This window comes from Daphnia pulex, chromosome 10, assembly GCF_021134715.1.
Source record: "Daphnia pulex isolate KAP4 chromosome 10, ASM2113471v1".
Taxonomy (NCBI): Eukaryota; Metazoa; Arthropoda; class Branchiopoda; order Diplostraca; family Daphniidae; genus Daphnia; species Daphnia pulex.
In genome coordinates, this window is record NC_060026.1 from 2571662 (window position 1) to 2595150 (window position 23489).

Here is a 23489-nt window from a genome sequence, read left to right on the forward strand (position 1 = left end):
AACATTTATCGGCACCACCACCACGTTACCTTTTCTTGGGCTTCGGCTTGGTTGGGAAGTGAAAGGAGGGCGTTTTGGGCTCGGGCCAATCGGCCGGCCAGCGCCAAAAGCAGGGCCGTGATCTTGTCCACCTCGGCGACGTGGAGGAAGACCTTGTTGGTCTCGGCCGGCGTTGCTACGCAAGCCACTCGGCTCGTCACCGAGCGACCCAGCAATTCGTTGGCTTCCACCTCCTCCTGGATGGCCTCGCGCTCAGAGCGGAGCACGTCCAGCTTTCGGGCCAGTCGCGACACCAGCTCCTCCTTCAATTATACAAACGATTTTGGTCATTTTCACGTTGTTCTCCTTAAAAAATTAAAAATAAATTTGTTGTTTCACCTTTTTCTTAATGAGTAATTCGGAATCGACGGGTTCTCCGTTTCTTCCGTATTGCATTCCGCCGCCGGATTCACTGCCGTCGAGGCTGTTGAGAATGTGGTTGCTATGGTAACGCGTCAGCAGTTTAGCTCGAGGCTCCGACGTCGTAAAATAAGCCGAAGTAGCCGGAAGAGGTGCGCAACTGTTGGATCTGGCGGAAGGAAAAAGAAAAAAACCGAATGAGTTTCAAATAATTGCAATCCGATCCAAATAAAAACAAAATGCCGCTGGGCTATTCAATTTCAATGGCCGTCTCATGCACAACATGTAGTAGTACTTGATATCAACAAAGATATGGTGACTGACTCCGGAAGCGACGGAGCAGCTGCCAGCGCTGGCAACCGACGAGAACGAGACGACTGAATCGCAATCGTCCGATAATAACAATTCCGTCCGGTCCATCACACAGTCGAGCACGCCACTGCCACCAACGACAGTCAATTCACGTTGACAAATCAAACAGACTGCCACTCATTTGGCACCCCCCGCAGAAACTTGCGTCAAACCAACAACAACATCAAGGAGCCACAGAGAGAGAGAAGAGACCCGGAAGTGGACAAAAGAAAATCTCGACACCGAAACGGATAAACTTCCCCCAAAAAATAATAAAAGATAATTCAACAAAAAACTCTTGTCCTTACGCCCCCCATCCGTCTGTGGGCAACTGGAGCGCGTCAACCGTTGAGAAATTGTTGATCCAGCGAATAAGAAATTTTAAAAATAAATTCAGTGTGATATCTTTCGACCCCAAAGTTGTCAGAATGGGGTGAAACCCGCAAACCGTGACCGACGTCACACACTCTGCCCGGCGCCATTTTGCACGCAGATGAAATAACAAAGAAGAGAAATGGAGCAACGGGAAGCCAAAAGAAAAACTGTCGGCCGGCCGGCAGGCACTTACTTTGGCGAGGTGGATGAGGTCATCGGTGACGTCACAGGAGATTGCGGAGAGGCGAGCGACGAGTGACTGGGCGAAGTCGGAGTGGTGGCAGCGGGGCTGGGAATCGACGTGGGGGTGGTGACTTGAAGGGAGACGGGCGAAGAGGAGGAAGCGGTGGCGGGCGGAGGAGTCACTTCGAGGAGGCCCTCGGTGCGGAGGCAGGCGGCCGCCTGGGCCGGATCGGGGACGCTGAGCAAAGCGTGAAGTCGTGAGTCGGATGGCAGCAGGTGGTTCATCAGATCCTTGCTGAGCTGGTCGCATTCCACCTCTTCCGGCCGCTTGGGTCTCGGCGGAGGGGCCACTTTGGGCGGCACCGGAGGCTTTGGCGGTTGGATGGAAGCCGATGCCAACGAAGGGCTATCGCTGTCCGAATGGCTCCTCTGGTGCTGGACGCCGGAAGCGGCAGCTCGCGACAAGTTCAAATCCATCAGCGATTTAGGCGGACCGGGATCCGACAGCTTCGAATTGCCCGCCGTCGATGACGACGAGGTGGAAGACGATGGATAGGGCCGGCCTTCGCTCACTTGGCGGAGGTAATTGAACCGCTCCGCTTTGGCGTTCATCAGCGACCGGTACGTGTGCTGCGGAGTGGTGGGACGAGCCTCCGGTTGCTGGGCAACTGGGAGCGTCTCCGTCTGCGGCACGGCGCACGTCTGGATCGTCAGCTCAGAAATGTACGTCGATTTGGCATTGGACTCGACGGCCGATCCACCAGCCGCCGGAGGAGGAGGAGGCGACGGAGTCACGTTCACTTGACAATTCGAAGCGGAAGATTCCGCAGCGGAGCTCGACTGGATGTGAAGGGCTTCCGCCGATGAGAAAATCAACGTCGTGGCGGCCGAACTCCCCTGCCGGACATTGTAGTGCTTCTCCCAGGCTGGAAGAAAATGAAAAGAAAAGAAAATGATGAATAAATGGATGGATGGAATAAAGCGGATTAGGAACGTACCGTGAGAGTTCAAAGAAGACTCGAGAAGATTATCGGCGGATCGCCTGTGATATCCGCCGTTGGGACTGTGGTGACTCTTGCGGTGCGCCATGTAAGACTCTTGGTGGTAAGTCGAGGCAGAAGCATTGGATTGCGGAGCCGGAAGCGACGGTGGAGGCGGCGTCGGAGGTGCGGGCGACGGAGTTTTGTGTTGCGGCGTCATTGCCGACGACGGATCGTCCAGCAAAACAATGTGAGGCGGAGGCGGAGGCAGCGGGTCCTCGAAATCGGCCACTTCGGCGCAATCCGCCGTCGGCGGCGGAGGCGGAGGTAAATCCGGACTGGAACTCCGCACCATTTGAACTGGCGGCGGAGACACCGGACTGGTCGATGATGCCGGGGAGACTGGGCAGGCCCGTTGAGGAGGCGACATGGGCGGATCAGGAGCCGGAGGTTTCCTGGTCGTCGGAAGCGGCGGAGGAGCCACCGACTGTCTGGTTTGATGTTGTTGCTGCTGTTGTTGCTGATTCAAATTCATCAATTCCTGGACAGAGGCTTCGATCCGGCGCATCTCCTGATCCGGGCTGATCCCACCTCCGCCGGCCCTCAAATGCGGTTTCTTGGGCGGACGTTCCGGCGGAATCAATCCCCTTTCGGGTTTCTGCTGCTGTTGGTGGTGGCTGTTGTTGTTGGCAGCCATGGGCACCGCAATTTCACCCGGTTGACTCTTGCGAGTGGAAGCCGGAGGCAACAAACCACCGGATTCGACCGCTACCAGCGCCGCATTCGAACTAGAAAAGAGAAAAAACAAAAGAGAAACGTTTTTTTTTATTTGATTTGAGTAATGGCCGGTTTTGATAATGAATAACATTCCACAATGTCTAATCAAAGTCAACTGTTTTCAAGGTTAATGGGCTCTCCGCGCTCGTTATTTTATTAAAGGAAATCAGATAAAAATGAAAATAGAACATGAGCCAAAATATTTTTCAATTTGTGTCGGTTTTTGCTACTCAGATCCTTAATTATTCAAAAAGGTTCGCCGATGTCACCGAGCACTTTTGTGATTGCCAAAAAGAGCCCCAGTTGTAGATATGTTGTGACGCAAGTTAATAATCAAAATGGCGACGTCCAAAAGTCCAAAATCCCGAACACATGAACGCCGCCGCCGCCGCTTTGGCGCCCAGCCGGTGATTTAAAAAAATAAAAACTTTTTTTTTTTTAATTTTCGTTACAAATTTTAAATTTTAAATTTTTCCTACTCCACTGCGCAGTTACTTTGGTGTGTTTTTCTTTGCTAGATGCGTCAAGCCTTTCACCCGAGAAGGGGGGACCAGCATTTTCTAAAATTAGCAAAAGAGCGAAATGGAAAGGGGGAACTAGTGGCGAGGTGCATTCCAGTTTTATTTTTCCTTTTTTCGGTGGTTCTCTAATCTCGATCCAGCTGCCACTCACGATGGTGGCGCCGGATCGAGATAAAGATCCCCTTTCAATTTTCGCCTCCGGCCCAGGGCCATGCCCTCACAGCTGTGCCAGGCCCTTTTTTTTTTACTCTATCGCGAAAAGCAATTCATCGTTCAATCGAGAGACGTGATGCGACCCGTCGTCAACTTTTTTATCTTTCCGAAATCCAGGAGGAACAAACTGGAAAAAGTGAAAGTGCAGAGCCATCTGCCGGAGTGTCGGAATCTTGTCGGCTGATGAAACGCAATCAAAACGGGAGAATAGGGGCGAAGCGGAATTGAATTTCATCCAAAGAAAAGAAAAACGAGTTTGGACAGGGACTGGACAGACTGGACAACCTGCACATGTAGAGAGGATTTTGGGCCATGTCGTTGACGCACGTCAACGGCCGGCGCCTTTGCTGCTGCAGACTATTGCCGGCCGACGTGACGTAACAAGAGGACGAAACGGAAGATGACGGACGTGGTGGAAGGGCGGCCGGCGGACGGACGGATGGCGGAGGTCGAGGAAAAGGTTTCGGCGGAGGTATTGGCTTGACACCAATCGCCGGTCTCGTTCTGTTGTTGTTGTTGCTGTTGTTGTTGGATGCAACGATATCCGGCGGAATCGGCATCATGGCTCTAGCCGGATGATAATTAATCCGACTATAATCAGAGCCCGACTGTTTCTTCTGCTCCTGCTGCTGCAACATTGTTGTCACCCAAACAACACTATTCCGGTTGTAAAAATCTCTCTCCCCCCTTTACTGTTGTTGTTGAGGGGTAGAAGAGTCGATGACAATCAGCTGATGAGGCCTCCACCAGTGGCACAACCCAGAGGAGATAACCAAAACAGACACTCACTCACTCACTCACTGCGCCAGAGAGACTGGAAATTCCTGACTAATTACCAGCGCCACTCTGTCGTTATCCTGTAAAAAGAGGCTCCTGACGCCACCACACACAACGACAGACGACACACACACACACACGATCGACCCGATGCTCTCACTGGAGCCAACTCCCGCCGACCCGGTCCCTGGGCTGGCGGTTCAACCCACGACAAAATGTTGGACGTGTGCAGAGACCAAACAACACACACACAAAAGAGTCCCGGCTCTCTCCCGTCTGATATCGCCACACGCATTTGTGAGAGAGAGGGGGGGAAAAGTTAAAGAAGAAAAAAGAAGGAGGAGGAGGAGGCGTTTACCAAACGCTGGGCGGATTTCGGGTGGTTTTGGATACCCGCCACATGACACAAACAGGAGATCACGGACCCCCAAACGTTCATTCGGGTGGGGGTGGGCTAGTCGGGAGGAGTTTTCAAACGGACTCGTTTTTTCTTTTGACTTCGGTCAAAAGATAAAAACAAAAAACAAAATTTGAATTTAGAAATTTAAAGAAAAAAAAAGGAGACCGTTACAGAAAAATGATGAAATGGCCAATCACGCAACGGATTCCCGACGAGTCACTGCCGTCGATTATTCACACAAGACAAAATCTTTTTTTTTTAATTAAATACTATTGAATCTCCAACTAAGAAAAAAAAATGTTTCCCATTCACACCTGTGTGCTGAATGCACGTTAAGGGAGCAGCAGCTGGACGTGAAAAATCTCCCGAATCGTTGGGAAAAAAAAAAAGCGAAGGATTTTTTGAAGTAGGTCGTATAAATAATAAGTAAACCCCATTCCTTTCTTTCTTTTTTTTTAAGAACTGGGTGTGTGTGTGTGTGTTGGCGACTCTGTGTACGTATGCGCAAATGATATTCAAAGTACGATGCGTGTAATTTGGGCAATGAGCGTGTAAACGGGCCATGACGACATTCCGGGCCGTCTCAGCTGCTGCTGCTGGTAGTCCCCTGGCAGAGTGACGGAATCGACTAAAAATGGCGCCATTTTTTATTTTATTTTAAAAAATAGATAAATAAAAACGAGAAGAAAGTATTTGTTTTCTGGGAAAAAGAATTGTTTTGGCGCTTAGTTTGAAAAAACATTTTCCAGCAGCCTAGCCCATTTTTTGGTGTTGTTTGGTTCCGTTTGGATGACGTCAGCTGCTCATTATTGTTACACACACACACACTTGGATTTGAAATCAAGATAACTGGCAAACGCTGTAGACGCAGTCCCACCACCACCCCCTGACTGTGTGACGCCACGCATTCCGGATGTGAGATGGGTTTTTTTTTGTTTCTTCTATTTCTTTTTCGGGTTGTTGTTGTTGTTGGGCAGGGGAAGTTGAACGACGGTCATTCGAGCCGCTTTCTGTTTACCTTGGGTGCCCGAGCTCCAGACTGTGTGTATGTGTGTGTCCAGTTTGCCAACCCAAAACACGAACTGGCATCGGCCACAAAAATTCCTGACGGAAATTGCGCAAAACTATTTGAAAGTTTCCGACACTCGAAACGATCCATTCAAGGTTTCCCGCCGTTTTGATTTTTCAAAAATTAAACATTTATTCGATTTCTAATTAAAGAATCAAATTGAATTTATTCAAAAGAAAAAATAGAGGTGAGCAGACTAGGCAGAAGTCCACGTTCTTTGTTTGTTGGTGGAAAGTGAAAGACCGGATGGAGCTGGGCGAACCGGAGAATCGTGACCAGAGAAGCGCACACGTTTCTGTTGTATATATGTGACGCAACAAGTTCTCTCTTTCTATTTTAAAAAACTCGGACGGCGTGTGGATTCAATCATCAACAAAATAAGAAAACTTGTTTTAAGTGGGAGGATAGTGCGCCATGACGCACCAGAGGAATTACAAGTGAAAGGTTTTCTTTGTAACTGGATGGAATCTGCCCGTCACAAAAATCTCTTCTTTTTTAACAAAATGCTGTCCAGGTATTTGGAAACGAGGCTCTCTCCCCCTTCAAGTGAGATAGATAAGATAGATCCTGGCGCAACAGCAACAAGCAGCAGCTGTGCGTGAAATACAAATGAAATCATTCCTCATGCTCTTTTAAAGATTTGATACACAACCCAAAGAGAAAACCAGTCCCGCGCCGAACGTTCCGGAGAGATTTGTACAAGAGAAATAAAATACTACCAGCCTGGGGTTTTGATAACCAGATTTTTTGACATCGTTATCGGGGGAGGCCCCCGCCAACACCACCAACACACGGGAAGAGATAGGAGGAAAAACAACAACCGACCGACCGGAGGGATTATAGTAACTACCTCAAATTTTTCTTTTTTCTTCCCTTCGTTCCAACCGTGCGGAATCGGATTACTTACGCTATCCAGCACGCTATCCGTTTTCTCTAGCTACGTTCTCTGGCACACATAACGACGAAGGAGGAAAAAAGCGTAAAAGAAGAAGAAGAAGAAGAAGAGAGAAAAATTAAAAAAAATATGAACATTTTTGCTCGTACGCAAGTCGGACGGACTCGGATCCGGTTGGGAGGTGGAAGGAAGAAATGTTTTTTAAGGCTTCGGATGACGGGTGGCTTTCGAAACGGTTGTTTGTTATAATACTCGCAACCCGAGACTCTCTTCAATTTTTAAAAAATAAAAAAAAAAGGAGAACGAAAAGAGTGACATTTTAAACTTCTTGACTTTCGGTTCTCCACTGGCACACCGACCGACCGACCAGACCGTGGAATAATAATCAAAGCTGTCAAGAGTTCTTTTCTATGACCAACTTCATAAGTTACAACAATAGGAGGAGGAATAAAACTAAACAGAAATCTCGGATGAAAGAGGCCGACGGGGCGAAAGTTCTCACGACACGCTCAGTGGAATTTGGAATCGAGAACGTCCGTTTAGAATTCCGTTTCAACTCGACAAAACGAGTGGGTTATCAACGCCATCTGAACTGAACTGGCGTAACCACGCCATTATTGGCGTCATTGCAGACGCAATCAACAAAAGCCCAAAAACAATAAACAAATCCCAAGATCTGATAAACAAATCCCAAGATCTGATGGTAAAGAAGATTAAACTGAAAAGGAAGAAGAATAAGAAGAAGAACAAAGTAAGACAAAAAATCAAATTTGCATTGATTCTTACCTAACGAGTTCGGGCGAGTTTGAAGAATTGTTGACGCTCCCAGCTGGTTGGACGTCATTCTAGATGATGAGATAAAAGTAGAAAAAGGAAAAAGAAAACAAAATAATAAGTCATTATCTTCTTTGAATGTCAGGTAATCCATCAAGAGACTTTGGGTGAGGAGGGGAGAAGAAAAGAAGGGGAGGAGGAAAACTGGATAACATTAGAAAAGAAACTGAACGAGAACACCAGAGATAGAAATATGTGTCAAGTCGAGGAATAGCTGTTGCAGGGGAAGAATGGCTCTTTTTAATAGGACTCTTCACATGGAGCAATTTGACACGTGTAGAACCTCAAGAGATGAAGACTGATGAGGGGTGGGTTTCTGGTGACTCGGGGACTCACATCATACCACCAGCCCTGCCACAACAGATTGAGCTATGCCAGATTGACCGGTTTTCTGCATAACTGGGACCGTTGCCAGCCAAACCCCCAAGACATGAGACAAATGGGTTATGACTTGTGCATTTCGCTCTCCCCCCCTGCACACACACACACACACAACTCATGGCTCAGCGAGCAAATCTCCTGTGCAGCACTCCCTCCCACACTGCCACTTGTGGACGGTTTCAGACTCTGCGACTAATCCAAAAGAACTTGAGACACATCCAACAACTCACCAAGCTGCATACCAGAGCTCTCAACAATTTGATTTGACTTCACAATTTCTATTCATTTCTACACAACTTTTTCCTCGTTTCTCTCTGGCCCCCACCAAACTGCGCACACATTTCCATAAGAATTGCCCCACGATTGCGTGGCTGGGGGTTCAACCTTGGACTTGAGAGAGAGAGAGAGAGCAAAGGACCTGTTGATCAACGGCCAAGATTGGACATTTACAACGAGGCATTGTGTTTGCCTTTTTTTCTTTCTAAAAATACAACAAAAAGTTAAATAAAAGAAATTCTATGGACAATGGAACGGAGCAAACAAAAGGTCTGCTGCTGTATTCAAGGGCGGAGGTTTTTATTTGAACGGACAGCCCCTAAACAACTATCCCCCCCCCCCATGTGTGTGTGTGTTTCTATCTTTTTTTAACTACCACACACACGGCCAACTCACGAATCTCCGATAGAAGCTTTGGTTGTTGATGAGGTAGTGGTGACACTGACGGACGAGCCAGCGGATGGGCGATCGAATGGCCGTCCACCAGGAACGCCACCCGTTCACCATCTTCCAAACTCCCAGTGCAAACAAACAAACAAACGAAATTTCACGGAATAAATACGGCCAACTTGGGTTATTTTGTTTTGTCTTATTCGGGTGGCACAATTCGAGTAAACAGAAAACGCACCGTGATCCAACAACGTCAACTCGCCAAATGACCCGAAAGGCGCTAGGATCTACCCCCGAGGGGACCGTGTGTGTCGAAACAGAAACAAAACTGGGAATGGGGCCATTCGCTAATTATAGATCTTGGCCGTCTCCAAACACAAAAAAAGTTCCAAAAGTAGAAAAAGAAGTCCCGGGATGCCAACAACAACAACAACAGTAGTGTAACCGAATCACGCAGTCTTTAAAAAAAAAAAGACCCGGGTAAATGACCCCTCTGTCGCCAAGTCCCGAAACTGCACGATCACGACCGACAGTCGCTATTGGTGGTGGTGGTGGTGGAGGTTTAGTGAGGATAATATAAGATAAAAATCATCATTGAATTGTTGTTGTTGTTGTTATTTGAGGGGGGATTGCACGACAGCGCGTGAATCCGGCCCCTTGGCACATCCGTTAGGGTCGACAATTCAATCGTGTGGGGTTAGATTCAGGTTTAAAAAAAAGGAGGAGGTTTCTTTATTTTGATTTGTTGTGTACCTTGGCTGGATGAGTAGGTGAAGTGGATGAGGCCATGGTCCTGGGCAGGGCCGGAGGTGGCGGAGATTTGGAGGCATTGCTGGACCGGCCGGCGTGTCGTTCGTAATACGACAAGAGAGCCTGCTTCTGGATGGCTTTCAAGGTCGGATCGGCGACCCGCATCCGCTTGTCCGGGTCCAGGTAAGTGTACTTGCTGCGCAGGGGATCCGAACTCTCCTTTTCCGGCGATCCGCCGCTTCCGCCATTGTTGCCCGTGACACTACAACTGCTGGAACTCGAACTGGAACTGCTCGAACTACTCCGGCTGCCTCCGGTAGATGGAGAGAGCGGGTCCGAGCTGTTGGCCAGGAGGGAAAGTCCAGTGGGTCGAGTCGGCGGAGCCCCGGAATGGGTCGCGTTGTTGCGCTGAGGTGAAGATTCTAAACCTTTGGTCAAATTGGGCACGGAGCGAGACTGCCACTCCAGCTGATGGATCCTCTCGGCCACAGAGAGCGGGGCCGGAGTTCCGTCCACGGCCGAAGTCAAACAAGAAGAAGACACCGATGACGACGACGACTCTTCCGGCAGAGTCGCCTGTTTACTCGATTGCACTGCGTTCCACTGGTTCTTGCGCTCCACTCGCTGGTTCCATCCGCCCATCCGGTTGATGGTGTTGGCAGAAGATGAGGGGCAGACGGGCGAAGGAGCTGGCGGCCCACCGGTGGCCGGATTCGTCGTCGACTGCTCGCGTTCGTAGTAGAGGACACTCTCGGAATTGTGACGTTGCGGCGCCTGGACCTTGGCGCTGTGGACGACCAGGGCGGCCGCAGCGGCCGCTTCGCTCTGGTGGTGGACGCCGGCCATGGAAGAGCGGCCGGACAGGACGCTAATGTCGCTGTAAGAGCCGTGCCAGCGCAGAGTTTCGTTCGAGCTGTTGCTGGAACTGCTGTGAGTCACCACCGTCGAGACGGAATCCCTTCCGCCGCTTTGAGCCTCTTTGAATTGTTGGCCGGGTCCTCCTCCGCCACCATGGCCGTCGTGGCCGTTGCTGCGCTCGTCGTTGTCGCAGCGCCGGAGCTGGTCCAGCAGTGGAGTTCCGCTAACGCTGACGTAACTCGATTCGGATGGAACGTAACTGGAATATCCTTCCGAGTGAGAGTACTGCTGGATGTCGTCGTATTTGGCGTAGTCGCCTCCGCCCGAGCCGTCCGAAGTCGATCCGGGCCGGTCAGTCACCATCACCACTCCGCCGCCGCTGCCCGTGTTGTACAGGGTCAACCGGGGGCCGCTAATGTCCCGTTCCGGCGGCGAGGGGATCGTGTAATCCTTGTCGTCAATGTTTCGCCCGTCGCAGTCGTACGAGGGCAGAACGTATCCGGCGCGAGGGTCCAGCATGTGCGACATGTGGTCGCCACCTGGCCCCGACCCCTGGGCCGTGGCTTGGTACACTTCCGGCGGAATGCGCTCGCAATTCTCCATGACCGTCTTCAACTGTTGGCTGTACGCCGGACGGACGGATGGAACTGGGCGAGCATAGGAAGCCGCCGGCTCTTTGGGGTAATCCGTCTGCTCCGTCCACGATTTACTCCGCTGACTTCCGGGTTGTTGTTGTTGTTGTTGCTGTTGGGGAACGGCTTGGTTGTTGCCGGACGACGAGGAAGGGCTAGTCACTCCGCTGTTGTTGGGCATCGGCCACGACGGATGCTTCTCGTGGCCCGGCCCGTACTTGACATATTTCAAGCTGGAAGCGTCTCGAACGGGCGGAAGTGGAGGAGGTGGCGAAGACGACGAGTTGGCGGCCGCCATCATCACTGGACTGACGGCCGCATTGTTGTTGTTGTTGTTGTAATTGCCGTAGCATCCGCCGACATCGGCGTACGTCTCGTATCCACTTTCAGAGGCCGGCGGATGATTGTTGGAGGCGTAGTTGGTCCTTGCGGAATTGGCGACGGCGGCCGATGGCGAGGGGATGCCCAGGGTGGCGACGATGGCGGACGAGTCGACGGGCGAGCGGAATTCGTCGGAATAAGAAGAGAAAGTCGACGAAGCGTTGGAGGCCGTCGACGACTGGCGGATGTGGCCGTGAAGGAGGGCGGCCATCGAGGATCGCAACTGGGAAGCGTAGTGGGTCTCCTCCTCGTCGGCCTGGGCCTGGGCCGTGGCGGAAGAGACGGAACTGGAGCAGGCGCTCGGGTCCGGCCATTGCCACGACGGCGACGACATGGACAGGCTCTGCATTGGACTGACGGGGTAGGGCGACTGCTGGTCCTCTAGCAGGGCCGCCTCGGGCAGCGGAGCCGGAGGCCTCGAGTAAGGGACATATCCGCCGGAAGAAGAGGAAGAAGAAGCTGCTGCTGCTGCGGCTGGAAAGTGTTGCATGTTGACGTAACTATTGCTGGATGATGAAGTTGGAGAGAAAATCGATCGTGATCGATGATCCGCCGGGGACTGGGCATCTCTGCCTCCCAGTCGTTGTTGGCCAGTCGGCGGAATCACCGCCAACGCAGCTGGATACGACGACGACGACTCCTTGGTGTTGCGGAATCCGTGGTGGACTTCAGCCGATCCACTGTGAAATGAAATGAATAAAAAAGAAATTAAATTTGAGAAGATTTGGCGAGAGCTCGGATGACGATCCAGCAACAAACAAAATGGAATCGAATTTTTTCTAGACGGGCAAAAAAGCTCCTATCGGGTTTCTCTCTAATCCCAGTCAGTTTTTTTTTAGTTTTTGTTTTAAATCCCCTGGAGGGGGGAGTCTCGTTTTTCTGCCAACGTCACGCGGGACCGATAATTTTGTTTCCGCCAAACGACTCCAGCCGACGAGCACTTGAACGGAAGAAAATACACAAGACAAGTCGACCGACTAATCCCGACCCGATCCCTATTAGCGAATGTTACGCGAGCGAACACACAAAGTGCAGACGACGACAACAACAAAGAGAGGGGGGGGGAGCACCAAAATTTAAATTGGATGAAACAACAAGAATTTCTGCTTCTTCAAAAGGGCGTTGTCTTTTTCGTGCAACCGGCGGCGGAATCGACCGTCTGGTTATTTTATTTTGAAAAGAAAAGAAAATGACCCCAATGGGATTATTATTATCATCATCATCATCATCACGATGAAAAACTAAAGGGTCCCGCGTTACCCATCAAGGTCGTCTGCAACAACAAGAGGGTGGCAGGTGGATGATCCGCACCTTTTTGATTCTCCTTCGAATAAATTCAAATTTTTTGGTTTCACCTGGTGGCCACCACCACCACCAGGTGCCAAAATGAAAGACACAAAAACGTCATCGTCCAATTCAATAGAATCAAAAATACTGCTGTGGGTCTGAATGTATATCAAAAAATAAAATAAAAAGAAAGTATGGCATCATCCATCTGTTGCTTCCAGCTGCAAGACCCTCCCTCCTCCTCCTCCCATGACATATCCGTCCATCTTTTATCTTCCTAGACTCTCCCACCCCGTTTTTCTTCACTTGAAATATTAGCCTCATCTAGAACGTGAGTTGTTGCAATCCGAGCTTCTCCCCTACGTATCTGATTACACGCAATCATTCAACAAAATCTTGCAGCCGCCATTTTGTGTGGTCGCGCCATTTTTTAAAAAAAAAAAAACTTTTTATTATTCCGCCCGGAAATCCGAGATCGACTGGACAAGAAGAAAAACTGAAACTTTTTTTATTTGACTTTTTTGAAGGACTTTTTTACTACTGGGTGTCTTGGTTTTGGCTCAAGGAAGTCTCTACTACACACACACCGACATTCCAAAGTGTGTGAGGGGGCCCCCGGAAGAAGGCGGATGTCTATTAAAAAAAGCTAGCCCCCTTCTTTTTTCTTCTTTTCCTTTCCTATCCACCACCACCAGCACTTTACACAATTAGCCTGGTGTGTGGTTCAACAGCGTGCATTGCACTTCCTCCTGCTGGGCAAGCGGGAGGAGTCCCGATAAAGTACCACCACCGACCAGAGCAGCGATTTTTGGCTTAACCATTTTTAACGATCTTCCCGTTAAGTTTAGAACACACACACAACATCTTGTCTCTCTCACAAAGGAGAATTTTTTTTTTTTTTTTTTTTCCTTTGTAAAGAATCACGTCTGCCCGCGGCTAGATTGTCTTATTGGTCGTGTGGGAGACATGTCCTTCTTCTTTTGTTTCTTTTTACCAAATTTAATTGAGCTATACGACGACGACGAGCGGGTACGGTACCACCACTTCCCATTTTTTCTGTTTTTTTTTTTGTTTTAACGGCCGTGAACTCGATTTTCAACCCAAAGTAAAAGTCATTTAACTATTATTCACGATAGAATCAACCGATCCTTATTTTTTTTTTTAAATAAACCGCCAAAAAATGTCCACCCAACAAATTTACGATTGACGAACAACAAGATGGTTAAAAACCCGGAATTTTACTTAAAAAAAAGATGAATTTTTGATTAGAGGGTCGTTAGTTGTTGTTGCGCATAGGGCCATTTCGTTTTTGGTACCGTTGTTCTTTTCGCTACGCAAACTGGAACGAATCACGCGGGACCCTCCAACGACACACTAAAAAGAAAGAAGAAGAAAAAAACAATTTCCGATAATCATCCAACCACTAAAAAGTTTCGGGTATCATCTCACGGACGAGAGAAAAAAGCTCCGTGATTGCGCGGGCATACAACAACAACAACAACAACATCATCCGAGAAGAGACCCCAAAAGTGGGTCAATGTTGTTCCGTATCCTCCCGACACACACACACACACATCTGCTGTGTGTGTGTGGCGGGTCACGACGACCAAAGCCAAACATGGACCGAGAAGAAAACCCGCTTCAATCACGACAACAACAACAACCCAAAAAGTATAACAACAACCGAAAGAAGAAGAAGAAGATGAGACAATGGTGGGCGAACGGAAAAAAGTTGAATGACCAATGAAGAGTTTGGAGATGGGGTTTGAGCCTTTTGCACACAAGGTTCAACAGCAACAGCAACCAGAGACGTGATCTCACGAGAGTTGTTGTTGTCTATCCTACCCAGCAGAGCCGCTCCCACATGTACCGTTGCCAGCAGCCAGACACTCTTCTTCTTTTCTTTGTGTGTGCAGATGACAATTTAGGGTGTTGGTGGGGAGGTCATAACCTTCTTTTTCTATCTTTCCTCCTCCCATATGTTTTCATTGGAAAATCAAAACAGGCCGGACATGAATGAAAATGGCTACTACCCCTTGGTAAAAAGGTAGGCCAGCACCCTCTCTTGTATATGTATATATTCCCCCGGAGGAATTTTATTTCTATCAATATGGGGGTCTTTCTTTCTTCTTCTTCCAGGTTTTCATCTTTTCTCTTTCTCTCACCTTTCTTCTCGCCAGGTGATAAGAAGAAGAAGCATCTGCGTCTCTGATCTCACACACACACACACACAATACAAAAGAAGATTTTCTTCCATTTTGAAATGTTTTACGACCAATCAACAACCAAGGAGACCGTGTGTGTGAGTGTGTCGCATTGGTCATTGGGCAAGGCCAACGGATCAAACAGTCAAAGGTCACCGCTCTACATTTTATTATTACTATTTTTCTGAGGGGGTAAACTTTTTAAAAAAGATTTAAAAGAATAAAATAAAATGCCATTTGGAGATTTTTACAGACTTGTGTGTGTGACGGTTAATGATCCTTTCAGGTGACCTGTTGACCCTGATTTTGTCCCTACTTGTTCAATTCAACTCTCTGTACGAAAATAGCCAAAACATTTTTTGGAAACACACAAATGCGATTGGCCGGTTGTCTTTTTTCACGTGAATGTTTTTTTTTGTGTGTTCTTCTACTTGTCTAGTCACGACCCAACCCGCGTGAATTGGCAACTTGTTATATCTCGGTGTGTGTCGGTCGGAGGAGGAGATTTAATATTCACAAAATCAAAGAATGTTTTCAGTTTCTTTTTAAAATGATTTTCGCCATTGGGTTTGACGAGGTGCAACTTGTTCACACCAAACCCTCCCACCAACCCCCCAACTAACCAGAAATAGAAATGAAACAAAGATGGCGTGAATAAAAAAAGAGTGTTCTCGGGAAATGAATTAACGATTCATTTCCAACGGTTTTTCCTTTGACCGATAACTCACCTCAAATGGACGGGGTGGTGTCATGGCCACCCCACAAGATTCTCGCACAAGTTTCTCTCCTCCACTCCAACCAAAAATCCACCGAAATTATTCAAAACAAAATTCTTATAAAATCACTTGAAGAAACAACAACACACACAACAACACAACACAAACTGCCACACAAACGTCCAACGTGAACAGACCGGCCTCGTGGTCAACTACAAACTGAGCAGAAATTTGTTCAAAACTCCCAACCTAAAATAAAAACCCCCCACCTAACGAAAAGGCCTTTTCTCTCTCTGTGTAAGTTGGATGGGTGGTGGGGGGACTAAGAACCCGAGGGGTCTAGAATAAGGCAAAGGGAGAGGCCATAATAATATACATATGTATATATGTACATGGTAGAAGGGGAGGAAGAGAGGGAAATAAAGGAAGAAGAAGAAGAAGAGGAAGAATAAAGCCCTCGAGGCTTCACACAAGGTCGTCCAATGCTTAAAGGTTGGAAAACTTGGAACAAGAAGAAGAAGAAAAATAGGAGTTCCTATCGAAATCTCCTCCTACCCGCAACAACGACATGGCGACTGTGCGAGGTCGATCAAATGAATCGAATAATACATTCCCACTCAACTTTGATCTTGATCAAAATAAATATTGAATTAATCACGTTACGCTCCCGATTTTTTTATAAAAATTCCCGTTCGGTTATATTCCCGAAAAAATGTCTGGCAAACATTTTCGTGTCACGTAACATAGTTTCGTGACGCCCAACATCTTTTTGATATACCCCCGAAAAAATTTGATTTTTACTAAATAAAAAGAAAAAGAAGAAGAAGAGACACCACCCATCGTGAGCCGCCAGCCGAACGGAGCGCACGCGCGTAATATGATTTGTGCTCCGAGGGATTCTTCTTTTTCTTCTTTAAAACATTTTCTTTTATGCCCTTAAGTTAAATAAAAAGTTTCTTCGATTCGTTGGTGTGTCTGTGTGTGTGTAATCATCTCTAGAAAGAAAATAGGAGGACCCAGAGATAGATGTTAATCACAATTTACTGCCCTTTAGCGCCGTGGAATGAATCTAATTCAAGTTGAGTCTTTTCTTTTTTGTGTGTGTTTACACACAACTATCGCCGCTGATGATCAGATTCACAAAAAAAGATTTTTTGGGGAGAATTTCTCTTTTTTTGTGTGACGTCGTGATCGTGTCACGAAGGGGCGCAGAGGGCCAAGAGTGTAGGGACCAAACGATTTGGCGGGACCGGACCATAAATCTTTTTGGCCAGGAGATTTAACGACGACAGTTGCAGCAGCAGCACTGCCCAAGACAGTCGTCAACGTTTTCCCTTTTCATTTCGACGAAAAAATGTTTCTTATACTGAATAATAATAAAAATGGCCGGAATGAAATGAAAAAAAAGTACTACAAACACCGACGACGACCAGAGTACACATTTGACATTCTTGGGGTTCCTTAATTTGAATGAAAACTTGTCTGTCCCCTTCAATGAATTATTGTCTTCGTAGTCGTATTTTTTGTGTTGTTGTGTTATCTATCCGAAAGAATAAAAAAGACATTTCTCAATTTCACTTTGTTTTTCAACTTGTCCAGACTTGTGCCGCCGCCCTTTTTGTTTTTCTATTTGAATTTGTTTTTTTTTTAAATTTTGGAAAATGACGTCACTGGATCAATAGTTGAACAGTCTCGCTAATTTTTGTCGGCGTTGATATCAACAGGTGAGAATGACGTCACTTGTTAACATCCAATGAATCATCGAACCCACCGAAGAAAAATACAAAAAAATAATTCGCATCGATTCGGTCGTGAGCTGCAAATTTTTTTCCCAGTTAAATATTTTTGTTGCTTTTCTTTTCTGTTTGTTATTTTTTGACTCGGGGGTCGTGTGTGCATATTACAAGAGTTCATTATTATGAGCACCGCCCCCATTCTTCTTCTTCTTCTTCTCCTTCAACGGAATAATAAACAATCTGAATTGCAAATTTGACTTTTTTTTGTTCGGCCACCATCCAGCGTTATCAAAAGGTTAAACATATTTTCCTTTTTTAAAAAGATAAATATAAATAATCTTTTGTCTCCCAACCAAAATTTCTTAATCCAGTGCCCATTTATCAGCTAACCTTTGGTTTTTTTTATTTTTGAATTTTTCAAAAATCCCGCCAAAAAATTCCTTCAAAGATGTGGGGGACTAATTTTTCATCCGTATGGAAATGCGGAATGATACGGGAAGGAATTTAAAAAAAAAAAAATAGTTTGGATTTCCCTTACCTGGGATGAACGCGGTTGCTATGGCGATGATGTGGCGATGGGTTGGCTGTGATGAAGGGCGCGTTGCCCGGCTGTTTGGCCGGGCTGTGGCCGTTGACAGGAGCCGCCACCGTCGATCCCGATTGCTGTTGTTGTTGTTGCTGTTGTTGCTGGTAGGGTAAATTGCGGATGAGATCCGGTTCCAGCTGTTTCTGGTGGTTGGACCAGCTGTACTGGTGCGAGGCGAACATTTCATAGTTGACGTAATCCGCATCCGCACCTCCGGATGATGAAGTCGACGCGTAATAATTCACCACTCGACTGCTGCTACTGCTGCCCACTGTCGTTTGTGCCTGGCCGTTGCTGTAGATGGGCTCTGACGGACTTGTACTGCCGGCCTGGTGTTCCTGCTGCTGCTGGATGTGAACGCCAGACGAGCGTCCATCGACGACAGTGGTTGAATCGTGGATGCATTTCTTTGAAGGGCTTTTGTTATTGAAATGGCCGCCAGGGAGGTGATGGAGTTGGCTCCAATTGTTTCCAGCCGCCGGCGGATTATTTAGATTAGTACAAGGTGGCGGTTGCTGTTGGCTCGTCGACACTGTTGTTGTTGTTGTTGCCGATGGATTGTCTTTCCCGCCGCTAGATGGCAGCCCTTCTGATTTCGTCCGAGTCAAAGGAGGGGGAGGAGCTCCCGAATTGTTGCCGGCCGGCGATTTGCCCGTGTCGCCACCTTTGGGCGGATGGTCAGACGAGATGGAAGAAGATTTGGAAGAGGACGACGACGATTTGCTGCTGCCGAAGCGCCAGCGGAACGATTCCCGCATTCCGGAATTCTCCTTGAAGGGCGTGCGGGAAGCTCCTCCTGCTGGTCCGCCGGAAGCATCCGGCTCGCTGAAACTGTGACTCCGTTGCGGGGCATTGGAGTTGGCCGCTGGGCGTTGAGCGACGGCGGATGCAGCAGCAGCAGCAGCCGGAGTGGCCGGATCGTTGCCGGAAGGAGCCGGATGATCGGAATTGGTCGTCAGCTGTCGTTCCGAGGCCCAGTTGCGTCTCTTGCGCAATCCTTTGCCTTCGCTGTGATAGGCCGGATTGTTGCGATCCGGCCGGAAGTGTTTGAGAAACCTGGCAGCAGATGATTCGCGCCGCTGGACAGGATTAATCATGGCGTCACGAGCTTCCGCATCGTCGCCATTTTGGCTCATCACCGCTTTCCTGCAATGAAAATTTCAAAATTAATTAATTGAATTACAATTTTTTAAATTATCCTTCTGAATAATAAATAACTGTAAATACAGATAACATGTAATGATGATCAAATTAAAATTTCGAAATGATTTTAAATGAATTAAAATGAAAGAATCAAATCAAATTGAAATGATTTAAAATTGTCAAACATTTCCTTTCTCCTTTCTAATAAGAATTGGTGAAAATCGGAGACAATGCGACCGCATTAGATAAAACGATCAAGTTTAAACGACTTGGGATCCGGTGATTCGCTCAACGGAATTCCCATGAAAGAAATAAGAAAAGAGAAAGAAATTAAAAAACATTTCCTTCCTTTCTCTGACATAACAACAATTTCCATTCTCCTATTTCTCTTTTTTATCTCAAGACTGTGTGCACTAAACTACACAGCTAGACAACAACATCCACCAACCATTCACAAAAATGAAAACTTGCTCAATAGAAAACCTCATTAAAATCGCATTATCAACATTCTCTTTGGAAATCATTAAGCCAACTCGATTTTCTTTTGAAAAAAAAATCTGTTCATTCATTCATTCATTCATTCATTCCGGATTTGAAATTTTTCCAATGTAAAAAAACAACTTCCCAAAAGAGCAATACAGAATTTGACATACTTTTACGCCCGGAGGGTCTTGGTTACTTTGATTCCTACACCTGATTTGCATATCAAGTACTACGCATAGGGTAAACATGAAAGTTGTTCTATCCTCTTTTTCCCATAGATGTACAAACTTGGGAGAGAATAAATTCGCTCTACATATCAAATAGCCGCGCCCTTTGAATTTTATATATTTTTCTTGTTATTTTCTCGGTTAAATGATGTGTCGGGATTAGCCGGGAGAATTAGAAAGAAAAAAAGAAAAATGCCTAAGGCCCAAGTCGATTTCTTGCGAGATGAGAAATCGTGCGGAAGCATATTCCGTGAATTAAAAAAGAAAGATGAAGGATATGTGGCCAGGTGCGATGCTGCAGTAGTAGTAGTAGGCTATCGCCACACCATCAGGCAATATTTAATCATATAATATATACACACACGCCATTCAAAGTTTTCCTGGCTGTAGAGAGAAAAAAGAGGCAAAAATTGTTGATGACGAGCGAGAAAAGTAAAAAAAGAAAAGAAAAAAAATGGGTGATAATGATGAATGATGATGACTATAAAACCGGCCGAGAGCCGTGCTTCAGCTCTCGTTCGGTACACACACATCCCTTGGCCACCACCAAATCCCCTTCAAATAAAAGAAATAACTCTGAAAATTTAAATATTCAAAATTGTAGAGAGGGGGGGGGGGGCCTGGGATTGTGATGATGCCCCCCGGAGTCTATTCGGACATTGAAAGACTAAAAGTGAATCAAAAGAAGAAGATGATGAATATGTCTGGACCAATAATAAGAAAAAGAAAAAACAAAAAATGGGAGAAGAGAAAAATAAAAGGGGTCACTTCTCCCGGAGTCCAAGTAGCTCAAACGTAAAATCGCACGATTTTTTTCTTCATTCCAGGTGCGTGAGCCACTTGGGGGCCGCGCCAGGGCATGAAAAAAATAATTTTGATGAAGAAGAAGAAGAAGAAAAACTAAATCATCATCTATAATTATTAATAATATTATTCCCGACTACAAGTTAAAAATCTAACGGTTGTTGGCGAGAGCACGCGCGCGCCCAGCCAAAGGAGGAGCGACACGAGAAAAAACCGCACGAATCATCAGAAAATCTTTTTTTTTCTTTTTTCGTTTTATTTTTCGGAATGAATGTGTGAATATAAATCACGGAATTATTAAGATATTTTTTTTATTTTTCTTATATTTTTTACATTTTTCTCCAGAAATTTGGATTTTTCCTTCCAAAAATAAAACAGAAAAATAAATTGAGCTATTACCAAGGTAATTGGCTCATTGCGTCAAATAGGTGGGGACACAGACAAAAGCGGGTCGACCTTTTTCGAGTGACGAAAAGTTTACAATTATTTTTGGGTTGTTGTGTTTTTAAAAACGACTTCATTCGGCGCCATGGTGGAAGACTCTCTCGTGATTTGTTCCGTCCTCCTTTTCTGCCTACATCTCTTTAATGTCATGTCCCCGATCCCTCCCTCCCCCCCCCACCCCCGTTATTATTATGCAATCAGCAAAGACGGTCCCCAGCAGTGTGCGACAGACTCGAGAGTTGACCTCACCGGTAGTAGTATAGTAGGTAAGGGAAAGTAGTTAAGCTTTAATATTCATTTTCCTAGAATAAATAATAATATCAGGTTGTTGCACTCTGATGTAAATAGTCAAAACATTTGAATAATCTTTTTTTCTTTTAATTTCTTCCCGTTTTTGGTCGCCAGGAAAAGGCGACCAGTTTTTTTCAAGTGTCCCGCGGCCACTGCCCAAATGTGGTCCGTCTCTGTCCAAGTATCCAACAACCCAACAACATATATAGAACACAGACGGACATGAAAAAGACAGAAAGTGAAATGAAACAAGAAGAAGAAGAAAATCCTGTTTTTCTCTCTTCTGACGGTGGGGGGAATAATTTAAATAAACTTGAATAAATAAATAAAGCACTACATTTATTATGCAGGCACAACCAACCTCTCCCTTGAAAGGTAGACACACACAAAAAATGGGAGAGATTCTGTACGATTCCCAGTATCCGATAAGAGAATTCGAACAGCATCACCTTATATGTACATTTTCTTTGCCTATCCTCGGTTGGGGTTTAAAGGGGGAAGACCCTACATCTACCCAAAAATAAACCCAGGGGGCATCACAAAGAAATAATGTTTCAGATGGCCAAGCCAAACCTTTTGTTTAAAACATTAGTTTGGGCGTGGTAAAAGTCACTTGGGGGTATACCCCATACACACATAATGTTTGCTGGAGAAGAAGAAAACAAAAATTGAACGCCAAACTGTTTGTCGTGATTGAACTTTAAAAAAAAAGTTATTTCTTATTTAGTTGTTCCATAGAAAAAAGAGTTAACCTCATTTTTCTTAAATTTAAGTGATCCCCTTTCAAATCCAGTCCCGACCGGTTTGAATCTGGAAAACAACAATGGCGTCCGTTTGATTAACAGCAATCCACCATTAAGAATTTGATTTTTTTCTCAATTTTTTAAATATTAAAAAAACAGGACGAGTGAGCGCTCATAAGGAAAATATATAATTTCCGGTTCGGAATTAATGAGAAAAGTTATCAAAAAATCTAAGTCGACAGATGAATGACGGGAGGCCCATCATCATTTTTCACGGAATTTAAAAAATAAAAAATGATCAAAAACCGGATTGTTATTCATTTAACTTCATTTGTAACGACAGATGACGGTGTGGAAAAAAATCGAAAAATCTCGTTAGATAATTTTGATAAAAGATGTGTCCATCTTTTAAAATAAATTATTATTTAAATCAAAAAAAGTGAATCGAAAATGGACGCCCTTCACGTCGACGCTTGTCATATCTGAACGCGACAAAAAAGGTGGGCGGAAGAGAAAAAAAAAGAAAAAAAATATTCCGGGTGGATTTGGATGCAGCAAGCTGGACAAGAAAAGGTGGCCATCATCATCATCACGCCCCCATTGAAAGAGGTATATATAACCCGAGGCCATTTCAGACTCTCTTCTCATCTTCTTTTCTTTTAATGAATAATGATGTGATGGTCTCCTGCTGCTCCTGCTGCTCCTGTCACGCTACTCTGGTCAGCACGTCCTTGACAAGGTGACAGTCAGGGGTCTCTCCTCTTTTATTTGATGACCAAAAAGAAGAAGAAAAATCTGCGCCATTGAAATTCTCGATGAAAAGAGAAGGAAAAAGAAAACGTAAGAAAATTACACGGAAAACTTAGAAAGAGAAAAATGACACTAGTACAATAGCCGCCCAGGGATGACTGGCCTCGCGCCATTATGTAGAAAAATACAAATTATTCAATGGACAGAAGAAGAAGATGGAATCAAAAAGTTTCCCATTTTTCCACTTCAAGGGTGGAGCAGCAAAAGTGCGCGCCATCCAAGTATATAATTAAGAAATGAATAAATAAAGCCGGCCAACGCTATCTATGCAGAGAGAGTACTACAGTGAAAGTTGCGTCAGAAAAATTTACTTGTTTCTTTTTTATTTTATTTATTTATTTTTCCTGGTGGGTGAATCGATCAAACGTTCAAAGGAGCTCCCCGTGATGGATCGTTTGGACCTTTCTCCTCCCCGTACGTTTTATTTTTTAGATTTTTCTTTTAACAATACAAACATCAACTTAAAATATTATTTCCACCCCAATCAAGAAGAAAAAAAGAAAAATGTTTAAACTTTTGTCCCTAATATTTTATTTTATTTTAAAAAATTTGTCGATAGAAAGATACTGGACT

At 45.9% G+C, this 23489-nt stretch overlaps 1 protein-coding gene and 1 long non-coding RNA gene across 4 annotated transcripts in view; one reads left to right on the plus strand and one right to left on the minus strand.

Annotated features, from left to right (window-relative positions):
• LOC124205118 (serine/arginine repetitive matrix protein 2-like) overlaps positions 1 to 23489 on the minus strand; it is a 35623-nt gene that overhangs the window by 2112 nt on the left and 10022 nt on the right. For 2 of the 3 annotated variants that reach the window (XM_046602474.1, XM_046602472.1), the window contains exons 2-8: positions 17924 to 19117; positions 9575 to 12122; positions 7727 to 7785; positions 2307 to 3076; positions 1319 to 2234; positions 379 to 568; positions 30 to 302 (exon numbers count right to left, since the gene is read on the minus strand). In XM_046602474.1, coding sequence (XP_046458430.1) covers positions 30 to 302; positions 379 to 568; positions 1319 to 2234; positions 2307 to 3076; positions 7727 to 7785; positions 9575 to 12122; positions 17924 to 19117 — 5950 coding nt within the window. The remainder of the gene's footprint in view (positions 1 to 29; positions 303 to 378; positions 569 to 1318; positions 2235 to 2306; positions 3077 to 7726; positions 7786 to 9574; positions 12123 to 17923; positions 19118 to 23489) is intronic. The other variant, XM_046602475.1, reaches the window with a different exon arrangement.
• Positions 7620 to 8681, plus strand: LOC124205162. The gene is made up of 2 exons (XR_006879223.1): positions 7620 to 7691; positions 7860 to 8681. It is a non-coding gene; the product is annotated as an uncharacterized LOC124205162 (long non-coding RNA).